Genomic DNA, 21,163 nt, shown 5'->3' on the forward strand with positions numbered 1-21,163 from the left:
GCACGTACATTCTGAATGTTAACGGATATAACCGTCGAAGCGCAAAAAAACAACACCGCCGGCGTTATTCGACGACTGCCCCCGCGCGCCACAAGCGAAGGACGAAATAACCCGCGGCCTCGACTTCCTGTTTTCGCCACGAGCGAGGCCTCTCTGACAGCCGACCCTACCTGCCTGTCTTGAATACGCACCTCCGGCAGCCTTTTTTCCACAACAACCTCCGCTTCCGGGTTCACGAGGGACACCTCCCGGCGAATGAACTGAAGTAACCTCGTCGGCTGAGGAAAATCAAGTCTAAGTTAGCTGGCGCGCGCATGCGCAAATACTCCCTAACGCGCGCTCCGCTACACGGAAATGACGTAAGTCCGCCTGCGTATGGAACGTTCTGCGAGCGCATTGGAAGGTTTTCGCAGGGACCGTGGAACTCTGCGCGCTTCGCCCGTTGCCGTGGTGACCCGCGCGGCGAGCGGAAGTCGAAGTTTCCCGCCAATGTAGCTTGGATAAAAGCAGAGGGCGGGGGGAGGCGGCCTTGGTTCAGACGCCCAGTTCCGAAATGGCGGACGTGCTGGAAGGACCCCGGGTGCGCGTAGCCACAAATCAGTTGGCGCAGTACATTGGGAAGCCCGTTTGTTTCGTGGGGCGCCTGGAAAAGGTAAGAGTAGTGCGGGGTGGCTCCTTTTCGTCCGCCGGGGGATTTGCCTTGCAGGGCATCGCAGGCCCCTTGGGGTGGTGTATCCTTAATACCCTCGCTTAGCTCCAGACAAACTTTCGCCAAAGGCGCCTGCTCTTTAATGTTGCCGTTTGTGAGACAGCTGAAATTTGTTATCCTTTATTTAAAAACAAAACATTTATCTCTTGTTTGGTTTGCAGTATGAACACATTAAATATTGTATATATATTGTTAGTTTTACATGGTGATTGTTGATTATACACAACAAACATAACAATTCTAATAAAAAAGAAAGCTTCTCTCGAAGCTTCTGACCTCCCTCCCTGAGTTCCATTTCTAAAATTTTGTTCCTGCATCTTTTACCGTAATGTAATCTATCTATTATAAATCCATAGTATCCAAAGTTCGTGGTACTTTACAAGTGTTAATGTATTCCTGCTAGTGATTTCAACTGTTTACAGTGGGGACACATTAAATATACACAGGAGGGGTGGTATAGAAAATTATTCATAAGATATCTAGCAAATGGAAGTTTATTATATTGGTACCCTGCTTTGGATAACGGCAAAAACTCAAGGCAATTACAATCCCAATCCCCCAAAAACTTATAAATGAGAGGAAGCAACAGGAGGAGAGAGGATATATTTGTATATATTCCCTTGAACCTGTTTGGTTTTTAGGCTTGCTTGATGTTGCCATTTATTTTTTTTATATTTTTTTGCTTTTCCTTCCTGGAATGTGACTTGCATTTTTACAGACTGCCATGTAGTTTTCAAGCATGCAGTTATGCCCACATATAGATGGAGTATTACCTGAATGCTTCAGTATTTCCAACAAAAGACTGACAGAGTGGTGTTGATAGGAAGGTGCAGCAGGTTAAAAGTGCCTTGAAAATTAGTGTTTTGAAATTTTATTTAGATTCACCCATCTGGGAAATTTTTCTTCCTATCTGATGGAGAAGGAAAAAATGCAACCGTGGAACTGGACACACCTGTAAGTATGTCTTGTCTTTTGGAAGATTTCATAATTCTTACACTTAACAGTTTTTGCTGGTGATGAGCATACAATGGCTTTAATTGTAGAAGCGGAATTGACCTGAACAGTCTTTGTGTTGCTGGTATAGCAGTTCCATATATGGGGGCTTCAATTTCTAAACCTCAGCTAGATAAAGGAACTTACGTGGTTCTGGTATTGGCCCAGTAACAAGAATAAGCACTACTGCATTTACAACTGCCCTATCAAGTTAAGTACCTGAAGACTATAGAAGCATCTTCTTAGGCTGAACAGTGTGCTGATTATATTTTTATATTCTTAACTCTTCTGCTCTGCATAGCTCATCTGTCCCATAGGTTTGTCTGGGATTGTTTGTTGCTCACTCCTAAGCTATATATAAGGTTAGAATCAAATGCAATAGCCTACTAGTGCTACAGATATTCAGCTAACATAACCTCTGCTTTTCTGTGCTGCACGGTACTGATGCTTCTGCTTGGTGCAACAAAAATAACTTCCACACCAACAAACTCTTTTGTCTTATGTTTGATCTTGCCTATTCTTTACAGTCATCTGTGTATCATTTGTATAGGGTTATCAGTGTGTGTGTGCACGCTGTGCATGCACAGCAAAATTCAGGTGAATTTACTGGGGTGGGGCAGGCAAGAAAAAAGGCTTGAATGGGCCGTATGTTTGTCACAGATTCCCAAAATATGTGATGTAGTTAAGCTAGGTGGATGTTTGAGAGAATAGAATGAACTTCACTTTCTTGGAATGAACTTCACTTTCTTGAACATTCTTAAGTAATTCTTAAAAGTGTTTTATGGTAAGGTGTAAATGTAAAATAGAGAGCCAAGTTCAGTGAGTTGTAATTTCAATTCCTAAGTGCTATGTTGGAACATAAAGGGAACTCCCAGAAACATGGTGGGTAGGGGAAGTGTAAAATTGATTGTTGGTAAAATTCTTAAGAAAGAAATTTGTTCGTCTGCTATTGTAGCTTGAAGAAGAGATCTCTGGGGTCATTGAAGTAGCAGGAAGAGTTACAAATCAAGTAAACATCATGTGTGCATCATATACCCAGTTCAGAGAAGATAAAAACGCATTTGGTAAGTGAATTATTTCCTCCCTCATTGCAAATTGCAGTTTTTCAATACTTTTGAATAAGCTTCTGGCACAAGTTTCTTTCAATAATGGTCAGTTCTTATCTACTATTTTCCCCCATGGAAGTTATGTTTGGCATGATTCCCAAAGTTAGATGCACAAAATACATTGTCAGAAATTAAAATCCCATGTGGATACAGTGGTACCTTGGGTTAAGAACTTAATTCATTTTGGAGGTCCATTCTTAACCTGAAACTGTTCTTAACTTGAAGCACCACTTTAGCTAATGGGGCCTCCTGCTGCCACACAATTTCTGTTCTCATCCTGAAGCAAAGTTCTTAACCCGAGGTACTATTTCTGAGTTAGTGGAGTCTGTAACCTGAAGCATCTGTAACCCGAGGTACCACCATTTCATTTTGAATATTTTGTTTGCCAAGTGCAGGCACTGCAGTTACAAAAAAAATATTGGTGGGAAGGATTCACTTGCGATGACAGCTTCATAGTCATTTATCAAGTTGTCATTCCTGTCTGTTCAAAACACTGAACTTTGTATATATCTAGCCAATTAGGATAATTCTGTTATTGATGTATTAAATCTGTTATATGGCCTCTTCTATCCAATATAGTTATTGCTCTTACAGAGGGAGAGCAATTAATCCCTGTTCACACCCAGGCAAGATACTGATTAAAGCAACCCCTTGAAATATTTTTAACTGTCCTGACTTTGGAATTGAGTATGTTTCTTTAAGAATGAGATGCACATTATAGTTAGCGTTGTCTCTTAGGTAGTATTGTATAAATAGGATAGTTCACCTGCACTAATGTTTTTTAATGTTATATTCTTGTTTCTTTCAGATTTAGCACTATATAATGAAGCTCTGAAAATTATCCATGAATTTCCTGACTACTACCCTTTTAGTACTAATGCATGATTGGTACTTTTTGTTACAACTTAAGAGTCGAAAATTTGGTGATGCTTACTGAACAGAACTGTGAAGAATCTCAGTATGAAATAATCTTGCTTAAAGTGTACTTGGGACTGTCTGCTATGCCAGCAATATAGTACGTAATCTAGAAGTTCATGCATTTGTATCCTAAATGGCGATGCTGTCCTGAGGACAAAAAACCTGTGTCTAGTGAGAGACAGTATTTCGCAATAGATAAGCATTTTAATGTTAAGCTGTCACTCAGGTAACCATCTTAGGTAAATACATAACACAGTGCCTATTTTATTTTTAGGTGATCTTTTGTACATGAAAAGTATCAAAGAAATCAGTGTATTAAATAAAAAGCAAACTATCATAATATTGATGATATCTAAAGTAGAACATGTTTGGTTTTATTCTAAGACTTAATTGGCGCTTTAGTCTCCTTACCTAACCAGCATGTTATAGCAGTTCAACAATAAACACCATTTATGTAGTTCTTGTCTGAAGAATGATTCATACCAAATATCTGTTCTTTGCAGACTCCTGGGGGTTTTTTGGAGGGGGGGCACCATAAATCAAAGCCTAATTTTTCAATGGAGATTTACTATAAAGGTAAGCACTTTGAAGGTTGGAGCTTCCCTGTTTACTTTAACACCCAATACTGCCTGGTGCTGAAATCAGAACACAATACTACAAAATCTGGTACTAGTATCTACCTGGACTATTGCAGCATCACCTGTATGAAGGTCATCAAACATTCAGCTTAATCAAAATGGGAAGTTAAATCAAGCTTTTATTTTACAATGTCAAAAGGAGAAGCAACTGTATTAACAGAAGTGGTTAAAAACCCTCGGTCTGCAGAAATACATACACAAGCCGAAATGCCTGAGAACTGACTTCAAGTCAGAACTCCTCTATGCAGTACAGCCCCTGCATCATTGAGCACTGAGTGTTAAGATATTCATACAGAACTTTCATGTACACAAAAGACTTTGTGCCCTCTCAAAGTCAGCAAATACAGCTGCTTTCATTTTACAAAATACTGTTAAGACAACTGGGTAACACATTAATAGCAGTTCCTATTTACATACTCAGTATACTTTTTTACAGAAGGGAAGGAGATACCATATTAATATCAGGCACAAAAATAAAGTCTATAAGTTGCTCTTAATGGCTTAAAATTAATTCTAGATATTCTGGAAATGTATTGAAGCAACTACAAAAATACAGGAACTTAGCTATTGTGATATGCATCTCAAATAGTAAAAATGCAATTCTGACAGGAAGTAGACTTTGACTAAGGCAATAGAAGAATTAAAAAAATGGTGTACATAGAAATAAATATTTCTGCTTCCATTAAGCATTTGTTTCCCCCCTCCCCTTTTAATATCGTATCTTTGTACAAAGACGGAAGCTTGGATCCAAAGTGGCCTGCATGCAAGTAGAACTCTCTCCCACTTGCATCTGTGGCCAATTTTTGACCTACCCACTGCACCACATTGCCCTTCATAATGCAGTGAGAAAGTAGGCAGGAAAGCCCAGAGGCATGCACAGAATATTGTGCATGGTTCTTTGCATCCAAGCCAACAGAAGATTGTCAATTAGGCAGCTATAATGTAGGCCAAACAATTGTTACATTGCATTGAAAATGTGCACAAAGGCAGTTCAAGTTTCTAGTTGACTAGTGAAAGTTTGAATGCAACTTACTTGCCGTGTTGCTAATTAACAGTAGAAAAAATGTAAACTAAAATGTAACATGCACTACAGTAGGTGTGAGGAATCTTTGGCTCTCCTATCAACCCCAGTATATGTGGCCACTGATAGTGCGAGTTGTAGGTGAGCAAAATAAAGTTCCCTACACCTGCACTAGTGTTCTATACCAGTCAGTGTATTGCCATCTTCTGTATTCATTTCATGGCAATGTTACCTTTATATTTTACACTATGGAAGTATATTATATATTATCCACTATCCAAATCGATAAGCTCTTTTTTTATTTTGACAGAGGTTTAAACCAGGTTGATGGGGAGTTTTTTTGGCGGGGTGAGATTTATTTGCTCATCAACATCTGATACAGGCAGCCATTGCCACAACTAGGCAGGTGATATTCTATGTTGTCCACATTTTGTAAGTGAACTTTTAACTGTTACGTCTCAGGCTGTTCTTGATTATTATATGCTTGTGGTTTTCTGATGCTAATGAATTTCCTCTTGACCCAAAGCAAAATTTGGATGTATGCAATTCACACTATAGTATGTTTCGGGAATACAGGTAAATTGTCATTTTTTCCAAAGGTTAGGTCTTTCACATCATTGAACTTACACAGCTACAGTCCGGTATTAATTAATCTGAAGCTTTTTAACACTAATTACATTATTTTGGGATGCCCCGCAAAGCATGTTACACTGGCATTGAGATACTACTATATACTCATCCAAACCAAAGCAGCTCAACTCCTGCAAAGATTTGTCTTAGGAGTGTCACAGAAAAGCAATGCAGTGTGAGCTAAGTTATAGATGGGAGCATAAAAACTTTAAAATCTAAGCTAGAAAAAATGCTGGTGGAAACATCTGTATATCCAGCATGACTGTCTTTCCAAGAAGAGTTTTCAATAGTGTTTTATAGGTTCGTGGAGTTACCAAAGCACAGCAAATGATGCCACTTCATCTCAGATGGAAGCCTCAAGGTCTGGACAGTGTAGTGCTGAAAGTCTTCCTGAAGGCTGCTTTGAATTTCAATGAAACCTATAAATGCCTCTGAAATGAACTGCTTCACAACCCACTGAACAAAGTCCACACGCCAGATTTGAAGAATCAAAATCAACCACACATCAAATTGCTGATGTGATAGGATGATTTATTTTTCTATTACAGGCAAGTCAATAGTAACATGTTCAGAGGTATGTGTTCGGGCTGTGAGGGAAACCTACTGGAGAAAGCCTCTCATGTGAAGGACCTTATTTAAGCTCTAATGTTTCATGGCTGGATCATCTCTGCCGGAACAAGATTCCCCGTTGTATCCAGCTGCATACATTTGCAGGAACAGGCAGAAACAGGGCATTCAGTATGGTCCCTGGGCAAGAAAGAAGTAGCATTATAACACTGCAAGGCAGCCTTTTAATTTTTTAAAAAAACAACAAATTTAATGTGTATTTTTCTCATTAAAAAAGAATAAAGCACTTTGGTATTGGTTAGAGATTACAGAAGACACAATATTGTTATAAAAAATAAAAATCCAGAGCTGCTCATGTCTATAATCCACTCTACAAGCTACGTTTTAAAAGTGTCTCTGAAATATCTCCCTCCAATTATTATTTTAAGCAATAAATTGAAAGCAGTGTGTTCGTTCTCCAAAAGAAAAATTGATTTGATGCTAAAGATTGAACAGTTGGAAGTGGAGGAATGCAGCTTGGAATGTAATACAAGATGATTAGCTACCACAGAATAATGTATGTAACATCCCACCACCCATTTGGGCCTAAATGCACTGCCTGGAAACATCAATTGACTGCAGTTGGAACATTATGTTCATTCCCCGTAGAATCTTTCATGAGTGCATCTGTATAGAGCTCTGGGCTACAGCTAATGTGTTGAAAGAGCTTCTAGAACAAAGGGCGATAACTTCAAAAGGTAATATAACTGCTTTGAGGTCAATACTGAGAAAACCATATGCCTCAAATATCCTACCATGTGTCAGCTGGCATTTGCTGTGATAATAATGAACAGCTTTATTATAACATCTGAGGGCATGTAGGCTACAGAGAAAATACTTGTAAGACCCTGAGAAATAAAAAATGCCCCAAAGTTGTAGAAGTGCAAAAAAGCAATTTAGCTTTCACATGTGTAATGAATTCACTCATGCCAACTGCATGAGTTACTAGGAAGGCATGTTTTGTAAGGCACCATATGCAATGGAGACCTGCCGTTCAGAACGGGGGGGGGGGGTCCCACCAAGGGGGCACATAAATCCTTGAGCATGCCTGTTGTAGGTATTTAGACTTAGAGCAGTAGTCAACAGTGCTAGTCCAAAAGCAGAACTACAATAAGTTCCACTTGCACAATGGAACCTAACCTCCCTCTATGCCTTTGACATCTGCACTGGCAGGTTGGGGGACCTTCCAGAGAAAATTCGGAGGGTAGTAGGAGGAAAGGGGAAGTTCCATTGTGCAAGCAGAACTCTGATCATGCCATGTTGGCTTCAATCCTTATACTGCTACTTTTTAAGAGTCCAAGCAAACATTCAACATTAAACCACTCTTGAACACCACACCTGAGAACAGCAGAAAGCCCTGTGTTCCCTTAGTCTTCAAATACACTAAATTTGTCTTATGAATCATTCTACATTATGTGTTACCATGTTCGGTCAATGCTCAAGATGGTGTTGGGTTTTGTAATAAAAAAAGCTCCTTAATTCTTGTATATTTTGAGGAAATGTGAACAGACTTTCATCGAAGGTATCAAATTCATGCGTATGCTTTCATTTGCTGGGTAATCTTATCATTTCTAGGGCTTTGTCTTAAATTCTCGGTGCTATTGTAGCAGAATTAGTAGCCTGGTAGTATGTGCTGGCCTATAAATCCATATAAGCAGAAGCTCTAAATAGGTGGGATGCAGTCAGGAAGAACCCATGGCTTAAGCAACACATTATTCTTTGTTAACTTACCTGAACCAGCTAAGCATGTGTCCAGCATGACCACCGTGCCTACAGTTGTGGCACCAGGAAAACCAGTTGTTGAACTGGGCCAATTTCTTGTCCTTGCTAAGATCCACCTTTTCATCTGACTTTGATCCTCCTATGAATAAGAAAATGTAATCTAAATTGATTTCTATGGTAATGAGAACAAGTTGTTTAAAACCAACAGAGACAGAGGGTTGTATCCAATTAAGTTAAACTCAGAGGAGACTCACTGCAATTAATGACCAATAAGTTCTATGTGTCTATCTTGAGTATGACTAGGATTGGAAACAACTTTGAAATGGCACAGAAAACCAAATTACCCAGTATAAACAAAGCAACATAGTAATCAGTGTCTCAAGCAGTTAACATCCCCAGACTGAAAAAAAGTATTAAGCCAATTTCCATAATACAGGTGAGAACACCTCTAGATTTTTTTTTAAAGTTTACAAATATTTGTAAATGGGAATTTCATGCAGCACAGAGCATCTTTCAAATATCGCACAAATAATCTGTACCCATTTTGATTAAAAGATCTTACAGTGGTGCCTCGCAAGACGAAATTAATTCGTTCCGCGAGTTTTGTCGTCTTGCAATTTTTTTCGTCTTGCGAAGCATGGTGTCGGAAAAGTTTTGGAAAAGCTTCAAAAATCACCAAAGTCTTCAAAAACCTCAAAAAAGGCTACCACACCGCGTGCTATGAGTTGCTCCTCGAAGTCAAGTCGCAACTGTTTTAACGGTGTTAAGAAAAAGGAAACAAACTTGCAAGAAGTTTCCGTCTTGCGAAGCAAGCCCATAGGGAAAATTGTCTTGCAAAGCAGCTCAAAAAACAAAAAACCCTTTCGTTTTGCGAGTTTTCCGTCTTGTGAGGTACCACTGTACACTTGGCTCCCAGCTGTGAGGGTAATCATTATCAGGGAAATAAGTGTCTCTTCAAGCATTATGTTTCCTGTAAATATGAAGCACTTCTTCACAGATAAAGTGTCAAAAATGTAGTCATGTGTCATCACCATACTCATCTATTTCACAGCACACAAAGCTGAGGCCAGTCGCCCTTCCCAGCATGTGTTATCTGCAGGGCAACAGATGCGTGAAATTGCTATAGAGGTGTCAGGATCCGATGAAACACATGATGAGTCCTGCATACCCAAGCCAGCTCTGGGCTTGTGTTTTGCAAAGAGCAGTTCCCCATGACACATGGCAAACTGCTGATGAGACAGACTTTCAAAAGCAGTTTGTGAGCCTGTATGCATGTTTTCTTATTTATGGCGAAATATTTAAAAATTTTCCGAGTTGACCCTAAGTAGCTCTTTGAATTCCGGACATGATTTAAGTTTTCTCATTATCTGCAAAATTTTTAAAGGCCTTAAAAACTCCAAGAACCATTTAGTCTGAAGTTAACCCACAAGGGCTTGTTTTCTCAGTGCCTGACTGGCATTTAAAGAAGTGGTATTCAAACAGCACCGTGAACAAGCCAACAGGTGCAAGAGAGCATGTGAGTTAGGCAAAGGCTGCACTTAAAGATGAATTAAAGGGAAGCTACACCCCAATATGGAACTGATTGGTTCAAAATTGGAAAAGAGTACAAGGCTGTATATTGTCTCCCTGTTTATTTAACATATGCAGAATTCATCATGCAAAAGGCTGGGCTGGATGAATCCCAAACTGGAATTAAGATTGCCGGAAGAAATATCAACAACCTCAGATATGCAGATGACACAACCTTGATGGCAGAAAGCGAGGAGGAATTAAAGAACCTTTTAATGAGGGTGAAAGAGGAGAGCACAAAATATAGTCTGAAGCTCAACATCAAAAAAACTAAGATTATGGCCACTGGTCCCATCACCTCCTGGCAAATAGAAGGGGAAGAAATGGAGGCAGTGAGATTTTACTTTCTTGGGCTCCATGATCACTCCAGTTGGTGACAGCAGTCACAAAATTAAAAGACGCCTGCTTCTTGGGAGAAAAGCAATGACAAACCTAGACAGAATCTTAAAAAGCAGAGACATCACCTTGCCGACAAAGGTCTGTATAGTTAAAGCTATGGATTTCCCAGTACAGTGGTACCTCGGGTTACAGACACTTCAGGTTACAGACTCCACTAACCTAGAAATAGTACCTCGGGTTAAGAACTTTGCTTCAGGATGAGAACAGAAATCGCACGGTGGTGATGCAGCGGCAGCGGGAGGCCCCATTAGCTAAAGTGGTGCTTCAGATTAAGAAGAGTTTCAGGTTAAGAATGGACCTCCGGAACGAATTAAGTTCTTAATCCGAGGTACCACTGTAGTGATGTATGGCAGTGAGAGCTGGACCATAAACAAGGCTGATCGCCGAAGAATTGATGCTTTTGAATTATGGTGCTGGAGGAGACTCCTGAGAGTCCCATGGACTGCAAGAAGATCAAACCTATCCATTCTGAAGGAAATCAGCCCTGAGTGCTCACTGGAAGGACAGATCCTGAAGCTGAGGCTCCAATACTTTGGCCACCTCATGAGAAGAGAAAAGACCCTGATGTATGGAAAGATTGAGGGCACAAGGAGAAGGCGGCGGGAGAGGATGAGATGGACCCTGTTCTCGAAGCCACGAACATGAGTTTGACCAAGCTGCGGGAGGCAGTGGAAGACAGGAGTGCCTGGCGTGCTCTGGTCCATAGGGTCACAAAGAGTCGGACACAACTAAACGACTAAACAACAGCAACGCCCCAATAAGGATGGAGCAGTTAATACAAGCAGGCCAAAGCCAGTAACAAATAGCTCATTTGCAGAGAAAGTCATTCAGATTTGAACTGATGTAAAGCAGTTCAGCAAAATAAGCATTCGCAGGACTGTGTTCAGTTTTCTGTACCACAAAGCTAGAAACCTATGAATAATAAAATGGAGTAGTTCAACAAATGGGAGGGAGCCATACCTGGACAGCTGGAAACTGGAGTGCCCATATTTATGAGACAAAGTGCACAGCGAGGAAGAGGCTTGCGGCAACCGGGACAACTTGTGACTTTGGACTTGGTCGGGGAGCCACTTACGCCATACTGACTGAATCCTCGGCCCTGATGAGGGATGGTTGAGCAGCTGTACGAAATCGACTTTCCGCAAAAATTGCAACTTACAAACACCTTGCAAATATAAAAAAGGGATACGAGGGTGATTAGATTTGCTTTTATTTATTCATAAGCAACTGGTAGATATATTGCTACCCTATAGGTTTTTCAAGCTGCACCCCTTCATACCCACCCATTGGGATGATAGGGTTATCAATGGGCCATAATAGCTAAACAGAGCTTAGAAATTCAGTAGCAAAACCTTTTTTAAAAAAATTAAAAGCTTGTATGTTCAGGAAAGAAAAAAGGACAGACAGGTGATATGGGGTGAGAGACTGATTTTGAAAAATATAAAAATATATATGCCAATATTGGATGGACTTTCTGTTTAGAAATAAAGGTTTGGCATTTATTTTATTTATTAAATTTCTATACCACCCTTCATCCAAGGATCAGAGTTTACAATATAAAAACAAAAAACAGTACCAAACAAAAACAATGCTCACCAGTAGCGGCTCAGACAAAGACCGTGCAAACAACTGGATCTTCCTGTTCTTTGTCAAATGAAATCTGCTGCTTTATGTCCATTGGCTAAATTGACTCATTACGTGGCCAGGAAAATTAGAAGCACATTTACCTGGGCTAAAGGTTTTGAACTGGGATCCAGCTTGCTCCGATGAATGTCAAATTCTGCTCGCTTATGCCAAAACCGCCATGCATCCAATAGATTCCGGTAGTTCTCAATCCAATACTGAACCCTCTCATCTTTAAGCACATCGGAAGGGGAGCCCTAAAAAGGTAGGCATAGAAGAGACTGTTTCAAAGGTCTCCCCAAAGATGGTCTGAAACCATCATTACATTATTGTTAACACTAGCTTAAGAAATGTTTTACCCATTTTAAATAGCTTTAAAGCTTGTTTATGAACACCACTTTAATAATAATAATAATAATAATAATAATAATAATAATAATAATAAATTTGCCTAGCTTGCAAATAACCCCAATCCAAACTGCCCCACAATATCCTATCAGAATTGCTTCACAGTAGCTAACATTTGGGTAGCACAATAATGAATTGCTATTATTATTATTAATTAAATTTCTATACCGTTCTTCATCCGAAGGTCACAGGGTGGTTGATAATATAAAAACACAAAAATACATACAATAATAATGAACAAAAACAATAACCCCATGCACAGTATTATTTAATTAAATTTTGATATATTAAGTAGTTATTAAATTATGCATGTTGCACAAAAAATAATGATAATTGTATAGTATTAACATGAATTCTATAAATCGGAGATTTTTTATGTAAAAAAAATACAAACCTGCAGCATACAATAACTCGCTGTTTGAACATCTCCTGTTCTATCAACATAGCTTTCCATCAAATCCACTCCATCTTTTGTGAGACCTGTCAGAAGAATTCCTTCAAGGTTCCCAGATTCCTTCATTTCATTTGTTAGTTTGTCAATGAACCTATTCAGCTAATTAAAATAAGAGTGGTCAGTATTTTGCTCATACCCTGAATTACATCCACACGCCTGCACGCGCACGCGCACACACACACACACACTCATACACAAATGGGGTGTGGTTGGGCTGGGCTCACTGCAACATTAAGGTCTTGATTATTATATCTAATCATCAGGGTTTAGCGATAAAAGCAATAAATAATATTCAATGTGTACTCAGTTTCAATGTGTACTTCAATGTGTACTCAATTTCAAAATATTTCCGAAAGGATACATAACAAATGCAGTGGCCTAAAAGAATCATGAATTCCAAGCTGACTCTTCTCTGCTAAATATTTGCTGCCCAGATGCAGTTCATACTTGCCACAGGCAAATGCTTTACAAGACTGTACAGAGATCATTAGACCTCTGTCCTCAAAAGCTTATGTCACAATAAATCTTTGATCTTTAAGGTACAAGAAGACTTTATTAGATTTTACACTTATTTCAAATGGCTATTATACTTCAGGATGGCTATCAAAATTCTTTTGGATGACAAAACTCTTTTTCCAACACCCAGAAAATAGCATGCAAGATTGTGTGTGATTACTTATTCAACCCTTTATGTTGTCTAGAAGGAACAAAGGAAGAAAATGAGGGCAGATCTGATCATCTCACCTGAGCATCAGTTAGGAATTTACAAGCAAATGCCACTCTGTCTCGTACAGCTACATTACTTTCATACTGAAAGAATACAAAACACATTAGCATTAGCCTGGGGAAAAATCAGCCACTGTCTCCTGAAAAAAAAAGGCTGATGTTAAGTTTTATGACAATTCTATATTTACAGTTGTATAAGATGACAAATTAATAAAAGCAGCCTTAGTCATTTTGAGAAAACTATTCTCTTTTCTCGTTGCTTGCCAAGTGCAAGATATGTTGCAACTTCTCAGTTTGTTTTCCAAGCACCACTTCCCAAATCTGGGGGAGTTTTAGAAGCAGTGTACAGTGGTACCTCGGGTTAAGTACTTAATTCGTTCCGGAGTTCTGTTCTTAACCTGAAACTGTTCTTAACCTGAAGCACCACTTTAGCTAATGGGGCCTCCTGCTGCTGCCGCACCACTGGAGCACAATTTCTGTTCTCATCCTGAAGCAAAGTTCTTAACCCGAGGTACTATTTCTGGGTTAGCGGAGTCTGTAACCTAAAGCGTATGTAACCTGAAGCGTATGTAACCTGAGGTACCACTGTACCATCAATGGCAGGGGGAGCAGGCTCTACCTCTGCTGAATAAATCCTATCTCTTTGCAGTATCTAAGGAAAATGTTTACATGGGGCTGGGGAACCTGTGACCTCCTAGATGTTCTGGATTCCCATTCCTGTCTCTGCTCACCACTGGCCCCACTAGCTGGGACCGATGGAAGTCAGGAGTGCAGCAACATCTGGAGGACCACCGATTCTACATCCCTGCCCTTAATCTTCAGAATGGGACCTTTAATGTATTTTTGTCAAGCAAGTGAAGCTGAGATCCCACCTCAAAGTTGAGAAGTGGAATCCATCTGGGGAAATTAATTATTTAGGGTTATGTTCCACCTCTTAGATGATGGCCAACACTTGTAAACCTGAGTTCATCATTCCCTTTTCAATAACATTTTCACAGTGGATTGTTTCATGAAAGCTGCTGAAGACTGAAGTCCTAAGGAGCCCAGGGCCAAATTTTCTAACACACAAAGAACCAGATCAAGTTCTCAGTTTTGCATCTGAATATTTGTGCCTGTGTGTATTTAGTCAACGGAGATTAGCTAACAAAAATAGCTTACCAAAACCCCATCAAAAGAACCCGATTCACTTGTTAGGAAAGCAAACATGGCACACAGATAAGGGTTGTTGAGCTGTAACCTCAGGGTGCTGCACATTTCCCTCCACAAGGAGTTCTTTTCATCAGTATAGCCTGATAATGCCATGGCCACTACGTTGAGGTTTAGATCACCTGCACAGCAAAAATAAAGGCCGCACAATAGCAAACATTTCAAGCCATTTGGTTTCCACTTCTGAAGGACATTTTGAAAATACAGTTAAAATCTTTTGGGATGACAGAGGGATCTGTACCCCCAAACTCAGCAATCAAGGTGTTCAAGAAAAACAACTGTCACTGACCCTGGAACAGAACTCGCTCTGAAAGGCAGAACAAAAGATGCTGGTACAATTTATTGATTATGAGAAGAACTTGAATTCCCGATACTGGGAAAAGTAACACTACAGTGGTACCTTGCTTCTTGAACTTAATCCGTTCCGGGCGGGAGTCCATTCAACTCCCAAAACATGTGTATTCCTTGCTGAGTTTGTGTACAAACTTTGTATTCCCTTCTATTTTATGTTGATTGTACTTTGAAGTAATCCTATACATTTAAAAGTCAAAATGTTTTAGTCATGCATGTATAACTGCTGGGCGGGGTGGGATAGGGCACTTGAATAATAAAGATGTTTTCAGTCAATTCTGGAAAAAAAACAAAATACCAAGGCACAGCTTCCGATTGGCTGCAGGAGCTTCCTGCAGTCAAGCAGAAGCTGTTTGGCTTCCAAAAAACGTTCACAAACTGGAACACTTACTTCCTGGTTTGCGGCGTTCGGGAGCAGATTTGTTAGAGAGCCAAGCCATTCAAGAACCAAGGTACCACTGTATTGACATGAACTATTTCACACACCACATTCTGTTCATGCATAACTGTTTAGTTTGATCTACCATTCAGAATGGCTGATTCCAGGACCTAGTGCAGCATTAGATGAATAAATAGGTGGGAGGGGGGGTTGGTAGGTACCACTGCTCCTTCAGCCTCTTCATCCATGGCAATGCAGTGGTACAGTAGAATACAGCACTCTACATGGGGCTACCTTTGAAGGTGACTCAGAAACTACAGCTAATCCAGAATGCGGCAGCTAGACTGGTGACTGGGGACGGCCGCCGAGACCATATAACATCGGTCTTGAAAGACCTACATTGGCTCCCAGTACGTTTCCGAGCACAATTCTAAGTGTTGGTGCTGACCTTTAAAGCCCTAAACGGCCTCGGTCCAGTATACCTGAAGGAGCGTCTCCACCTCCATCGTTCTGCCCGGACACTGAGGTCCAGCGCTGAGGGCCTTCTGGCGGTTCCCTCACTGCGAGAAGCAAAGCTACAGGGAACCAGGCAGAGGGCCTTCTCAGTAGTGGCGCCCGCCCTGTGGAATGCCCTTCCAGCAGATGTCAAAGCGATAAACAACTACCTGACATTCAGAAGACATCTTAAGGCAGCCCTGTTCAGGGAAGTTTTTAACGTGTGATATTTTACTGTATTTTTGGTTTTTATGGAAGCCGCCCAGAGTGGCTGGGGAGGCCCAGCCAGATGGGTGGGGTATAAATAAATTATGATGATGATGATGATGATGATGATGATGATGTCTATCCTTTCCTGTCGTCGTCCCCCCCCCCCCCCACAATATACTGTGTTGGATGCAAAGATCCATGAACAGATAGAAAACAGCCACTGGCTACAAACACTTGCACAGTGCTATAATCAGTGGGTTCCATTCATGTCTCCTGTTTCTGCAAGTGGAAAACATTCAGATTTGGTTTTTCTCATGTACTGTTCAACATAGGGTGTAAAACAGCCCTTCACAAACAGAAGACACCAGCTGCACCTGGAAGAGCACCTTCCTGATCCAATCCTTTGTGTAGCCGAGGAGAATATGAAATCTCTATTTTCACTGATAAGCAGGATATTATTAAAGAAAATGCAACAAGGAGCAGCTCACTCTGCCAAAGTGATACCAAATCACAGCAGGTACCTTTTCCAGAAGATGCTCCTTTGTTCAATATCTGTATTGCTCTTCGAATGTCCAAGTTGAATAGAGCTACAGCAGCAGCTCGCTCCCAGTCTCCTTCCTGTTCCAAAGAGTATAAAAAGGGCTCCACATCCAGATCTGTGCCCTTCTTTATCCATCCACAAAGCTGCAAAGCCAGTGACCTCTCCTCACTCAGATATTGAATAATGTCGGCCTGTCTGTCTGATCCACTCCTGCTGTGCCTGAGGTTCTCTGTTGTTCCTAAAGAGCAATTGTTTTTTGTGTTATTTGCATGCAGATAAATAGAATCTTAGATTCAGGAACATGTAAAGCTAAAACCAACAGTCGTACCTCCGCTTACGTATCCCTCTGGATATGTAAACTGGATACATAAGCGGCAAACCTGGAAGTATATTTCCGGGTTTTTGCGTGCGCAGAAGCGGTCCCTCCAGTTGCAGAAACCTCGGAATTCGACCAGAGCTCTGGAACAGATCCCGTCTGCAACCGGAGGTACCACTGTATTTATGATAAAGGCATCACAGTTACTGTTAATTAAGTCAGCTCTTCAGCTATTTCTTGCAGAGTTCGTCAAAACCTGACAAAAATTACTCATTTGGAGAGAAAGGAATTATCTATTTTTAGAAATCTGTGTAGAAACAGATTAAGTTGGCTTGTGGTACTAGGAAGTCATACAGAATGTCATGTGAACCAGGAAAGTGGTTGAGAAAACACACTCAGAAAAGGCATGAGTTCAAAAGACATTGGGGAGGTTTCATTTTTGTTATCAGACGTGTTTACATTCCACCCTTCTCTGACGAACCTCAAAGTGGTGTACATCGGGCCATTAAATTTCCCACTCACATGAACCCTGTGAAGTAGGTGCAGCTGGGACAAAATAGGTGGCCAAAGTCACTCATTAAAATAAAATTTAAAAATTAAGTAAGAAATCAGTCAAAATGCACTTACCCATAGAGGATTTCACGATAGATTTGATGCCTGCATAAACTAAAGATCCTTTGTTTCCTGTGCATTTCTGATCCATATCCTCAGTATACTGCTTCATAAGTATTTTCAAGTATAGGAAACTTGGCAAATTAACATTAAAATGAGATGCGGCAAAGATGATGATGATGATGCATTTGGTGGCTAGGAAATTCCTATACCCCACTGGGTTTGGCCCTCCTCAGTTCTTGAAGAAACGAACTACAGCTTGGATCCCAAAAGCTGCTTAAGGTCTGCAAAGAAAGAGCTTGTGCTATCCCAGTGGAATTTATGACCCTTCAACAGCAGGTATTTGTGCCATATCATGTGGCCTGAGCACTGCCAGTAATGAGTTTTGGGTTGAAGGTCAGTGGTGACTTTGCTTTTCAGGCATAAGGTAAATTAATTAAAGTTTTTGCAAAGCCCATTATCTAACAGGTTGGTTGAATGGGGGAGGGGGATGGCAGAACCTTTTTCTTCTAATGGCTTAAAAAATAATGAAAGATATAGTCTGGGGCAGTTTATATGAGTTTGTTCTGGTGTTTGGATTTTTTGTAACTATTGATGTTTGTTCTGTTGAACATATAAATTATTTTCTGCTGGTTGTCATAGCCTAAGGCAATAAATAAACTTCAACAGAGTAACACACATTTGGATGAAGAGGAGTAGCCTTTTAACGAAAAATCAGCCACGTGCCCTATGTAATACACAGACTATACTACTGGTTAAATCTGCATCATGTCAGCAGAACTGTTCTGGCTCCTTAAAGGAATTGGAAAGTGGTGCATCACCCTGACCCCACCTTGCTCCATGTGCTCCCTCCCCTACTTTTCCTTCCTACTACCACTGTCTTCTTGGACACCAGTGGATCATCAATACATATTCTGCTCCTGCCAATATGCCCTAAGTCTCAAGTTTCTATTGCTGCTTATTTCTTTCACCTCCTGTCCCACAACCAATGGACATCTTTGCAGTTGTCTGGCTCTTTTTTGCCTAGCTGAAGCTTTGGTCCATCCCACCTACAGTCTTCCCAAGCAGCAGAAATAAATACATCAAAACAATGCTAAGAAGAGAGTATCTCATTCATTTGTCACCAGGACAAAAGCATTGCCTAACAATGCAGCCAGCCCTCTATATCAAGATTCCTCCCAGCATACAAGAGTTTTTAAAAGGATATAGTGCAGAGTGTACCAAAGTGACTTCAGTTGTGGGTCTTCGTTTCCCGCTAGCACGTGATTTCTCCAGACCTGTTCCGTGTCAAGGCCATACCTGGATAATGCTCTAAGACGCATTTTAGTGGCTATGTCTTTTTCCAAAGAACTAGCCTTCCCATCTTCTGTGCACTCATACAAGTGCCTCCCACATGCCCACATTAAAGAGGTAACGGGGCTCCATGCCAGAGAGATCCTTTCAAACACAGTGAAGTCAGACATAGTCCTGTTTGGAGTCACAACCACCATTCGATTTTGATTAGTGGGATGCCATGCAAAGGAAGCAATATAGTGTTCACAGGGCTGCACACTTCTTTCAATGATTGTAGGCTCAGTTTCATCCCCAATAGGTGTAGGAGTGTGCTGCATATCGTAGAGCTTGATTATATTACTATCCCTAGTCAAAGTAGCTAGCAATCCAGTTCTCGTTGGACACCATGCTACTTTAGTTAGAGGTTTTGGTTGTTCAGTCAGGGTCAATACAGGCTTTTCAAATTTTCTAAGGTCCCATATAGCAACCTGACCTTCATAGAAGGAAGCCACACGATCATGGAAGTAGGGGTCAACCGTTACGCCCTGAACAGCCTTCGTATTCACAAACATCTTTTGGCTTGTATTCCTAAGGTCAAAGATAGCCAGGTTTCGGTGCATTCCAGCTAAAAGAAGTTTCTGATCCCGTGGAAGCCAACAGAGAGAAAGGCAAGCATCGTTCTGGCCTAATTCATAAAGTGGTTTTGTCACAACAAGTCCTGCTTCAGTGTCTCCAGATGAAAGCCTTACTTTCTCAGCAGCAACTGGAGTTTCTGGAGTGTATTTACTACTTATGTCCCAGATCAGCACTGAAAAATCAGCCCGATGTTTATCTAGGCCTGCAGCAAGCCAATTACTGTCCAATGGATTCCATGCCAGAGTGTTGCACTGCCGAGCATGCTTTGGAACAAATTCCTTTCCTATCAGATCCTTGGATTTTGAGTTATGATCTTGGCCAAGGCTGGTAAGGACAACTCGGCCATTGGCCTGCCCAACGGCCAGGAGACATTCAGGATCATATTTAGGATACCAAGCCACACATTTCAGATACGGAGTGTCTGAATTAATGGACAAAAGGGTAGCTGTAGTTTCTTCAGATAAACGCAGTGATCCTGCTTTGAGTTCAGAACTGACAGCAGATTCAATGTGGTAGAGGCTGAGCTCTGAGTCACAGACAACAAATCTATCAACATGGTGTGGGGCCCACAGAATATCAGGTTTGGAGCCACTCATGTCTGCTGCTGCAAATTGATGTAAGTAGTTTAAAGTGTTGTTGGAAGACTAGAACTGTATTCGTTCATATGGACACTGTTTTTTTCAAAAAAAGGAAAAGAAAACAGAATATTATAGCATGACAAGGCCGTAAATGTCTTCCAGATCTAAATGAGAATCTCTTAATAACATTCAAATTTCTCGTTCCCAAATGCTTTCTGGGGTAATCATGCAACGGGAGACTAAGACTCCAATCCCAACCCCTTACCTGCCACAAAGCCCCAATGAATTCAGTGGGGCCAGTTTCTGATGAGAAATGGTTAAGATTGCACTATATAACCCACTTAAATTTTTCTGCAGGTTTACCTAGGTTTTAGGTAAAATAATAATAATTTTAAAAGTTTTACTTGGGATCGTTTACACGCGCGCTCGATACATCCTGCAAAATACGCAGTTTGCATACCCGCCCCGCGTCCACACCCGTCGTCTGAAGCGCGAATGGGCGTGTCGTACCCGCCTTGAACTCAAAAGGGCGCAGCACCGGGAAGGCGCGCAGAGGCCGCCCCGTCCCCAAAGACCCCACCCCAATTCTGCAGGATGCTGAGCACTGCCGCCCCTGCGGCTCAAGAGGAAAGAGAGGCCGAGTCCGCCACCGCCCAAACCGGAGCTGTCTCACGGGAGGGACTCACCCTGCAGCCCCTCCGCTCCTGGGGTCCCGGAGTTGCGCAGTCAAAATGAAGCGAAACAGTAAAGGTATAAGATAACTGAGGGGGTCGCAGTTTCCACTTCCTTCTTCAGGGAGACTTCCGCTTCCGGTGCGAGCGGTAATACATCCGGTGAGGTGGGGGCGAGTCGAAGGAGGAGACCTTATGTAGAATGGATGGGCGTGGCTTTCCTAGGCTTCGGTTCTTCGAGCGCGGAGGGGTTGAGACAAGGTTACGTGGCAAGGAGGTGGCGCAGACTTCGGCTGCCCGGGATTCCATGAGGCTGAGCTAGCCCGCCTAAACATCACTTTCAAACAGTGCCGGATTTACGTATAGGCTGAACC

General features: G+C 41.2%; 3 protein-coding genes across 6 annotated transcripts in view; 1 reads left to right on the forward strand and 2 right to left on the reverse strand.

Annotated features, from left to right (window-relative positions):
* The window catches only part of UMAD1 (UBAP1-MVB12-associated (UMA) domain containing 1), a 36,795-nt gene extending 36,443 nt beyond the window's left edge, over window positions 1-352 (reverse strand). For 2 of the 4 annotated variants that reach the window (XR_014212652.1, XM_082194046.1), the window contains exon 1: window positions 192-352. The gene's annotated coding sequence lies outside the window, so the exon portion shown is untranslated. Of the gene's footprint in view, window positions 1-8 lie in introns of all 4 variants that reach the window. The other 2 variants (XM_082194047.1, XM_082194048.1) reach the window with 2 other exon arrangements.
* A 45-nt stretch (window positions 353-397) lies between these two features.
* Window positions 398-4,185, forward strand: RPA3 (replication protein A3). Its single transcript, XM_082194053.1, has 4 exons — window positions 398-652; window positions 1,589-1,663; window positions 2,658-2,766; window positions 3,617-4,185. Exons 1-4 carry the CDS (start codon window positions 554-556, stop codon window positions 3,691-3,693), a joined length of 360 nt encoding a protein of 119 aa, XP_082050179.1. The 5' UTR covers window positions 398-553; the 3' UTR covers window positions 3,694-4,185.
* Window positions 4,186-6,029: 1,844 nt separating this feature from the next.
* MIOS (meiosis regulator for oocyte development) lies at window positions 6,030-20,918 on the reverse strand. The gene is made up of 11 exons (XM_082193905.1): window positions 20,805-20,918; window positions 18,840-20,211; window positions 17,648-17,746; window positions 16,685-16,942; window positions 14,681-14,850; window positions 13,541-13,606; window positions 12,737-12,895; window positions 12,039-12,191; window positions 11,272-11,476; window positions 8,353-8,482; window positions 6,030-6,762 (listed from the first exon to the last, which is right to left on the reverse strand). Exons 2-11 carry the CDS (start codon window positions 20,134-20,136, stop codon window positions 6,666-6,668), a joined length of 2,634 nt encoding a protein of 877 aa, XP_082050031.1. The 5' UTR covers window positions 20,137-20,211; window positions 20,805-20,918; the 3' UTR covers window positions 6,030-6,665.
* Window positions 20,919-21,163: the final 245 nt, after the last annotated feature.

Source organism: Podarcis vaucheri (genome assembly GCF_965113315.1).
Source record: "Podarcis vaucheri genome assembly, chromosome: 12".
Lineage (NCBI taxonomy): Eukaryota > Metazoa > Chordata > Lepidosauria > Squamata > Lacertidae > Podarcis > Podarcis vaucheri.

Bases quoted from the DNA above. Each gene is read 5' to 3' on its own strand.
- RPA3 (XM_082194053.1), top strand. From the start codon at position 554: ATGGCGGACGTGCTGGAAGGACCCCGGGTGCGCGTAGCCACAAATCAG. The intron at 653-1,588 runs GTAAGAGTAGTG...AATTTTATTTAG, and splicing joins TCGTGGGGCGCCTGGAAAAG to ATTCACCCATCTGGGAAATT. The intron at 1,664-2,657 runs GTAAGTATGTCT...CTGCTATTGTAG, and splicing joins CCGTGGAACTGGACACACCT to CTTGAAGAAGAGATCTCTGG.
- MIOS (XM_082193905.1), bottom strand. From the start codon at position 20,136: ATGAGTGGCTCCAAACCTGATATTCTGTGGGCCCCACACCATGTTGAT. The intron at 13,607-14,680 runs GTAAGCTATTTT...GTATTCTTTCAG, and splicing joins GTTCTTTTGATGGGGTTTTG to TATGAAAGTAATGTAGCTGT. The intron at 8,483-11,271 runs GTATGGCTCCCT...TCTTATTCATAG, and splicing joins TCCAGTTTCCAGCTGTCCAG to GAGGATCAAAGTCAGATGAA.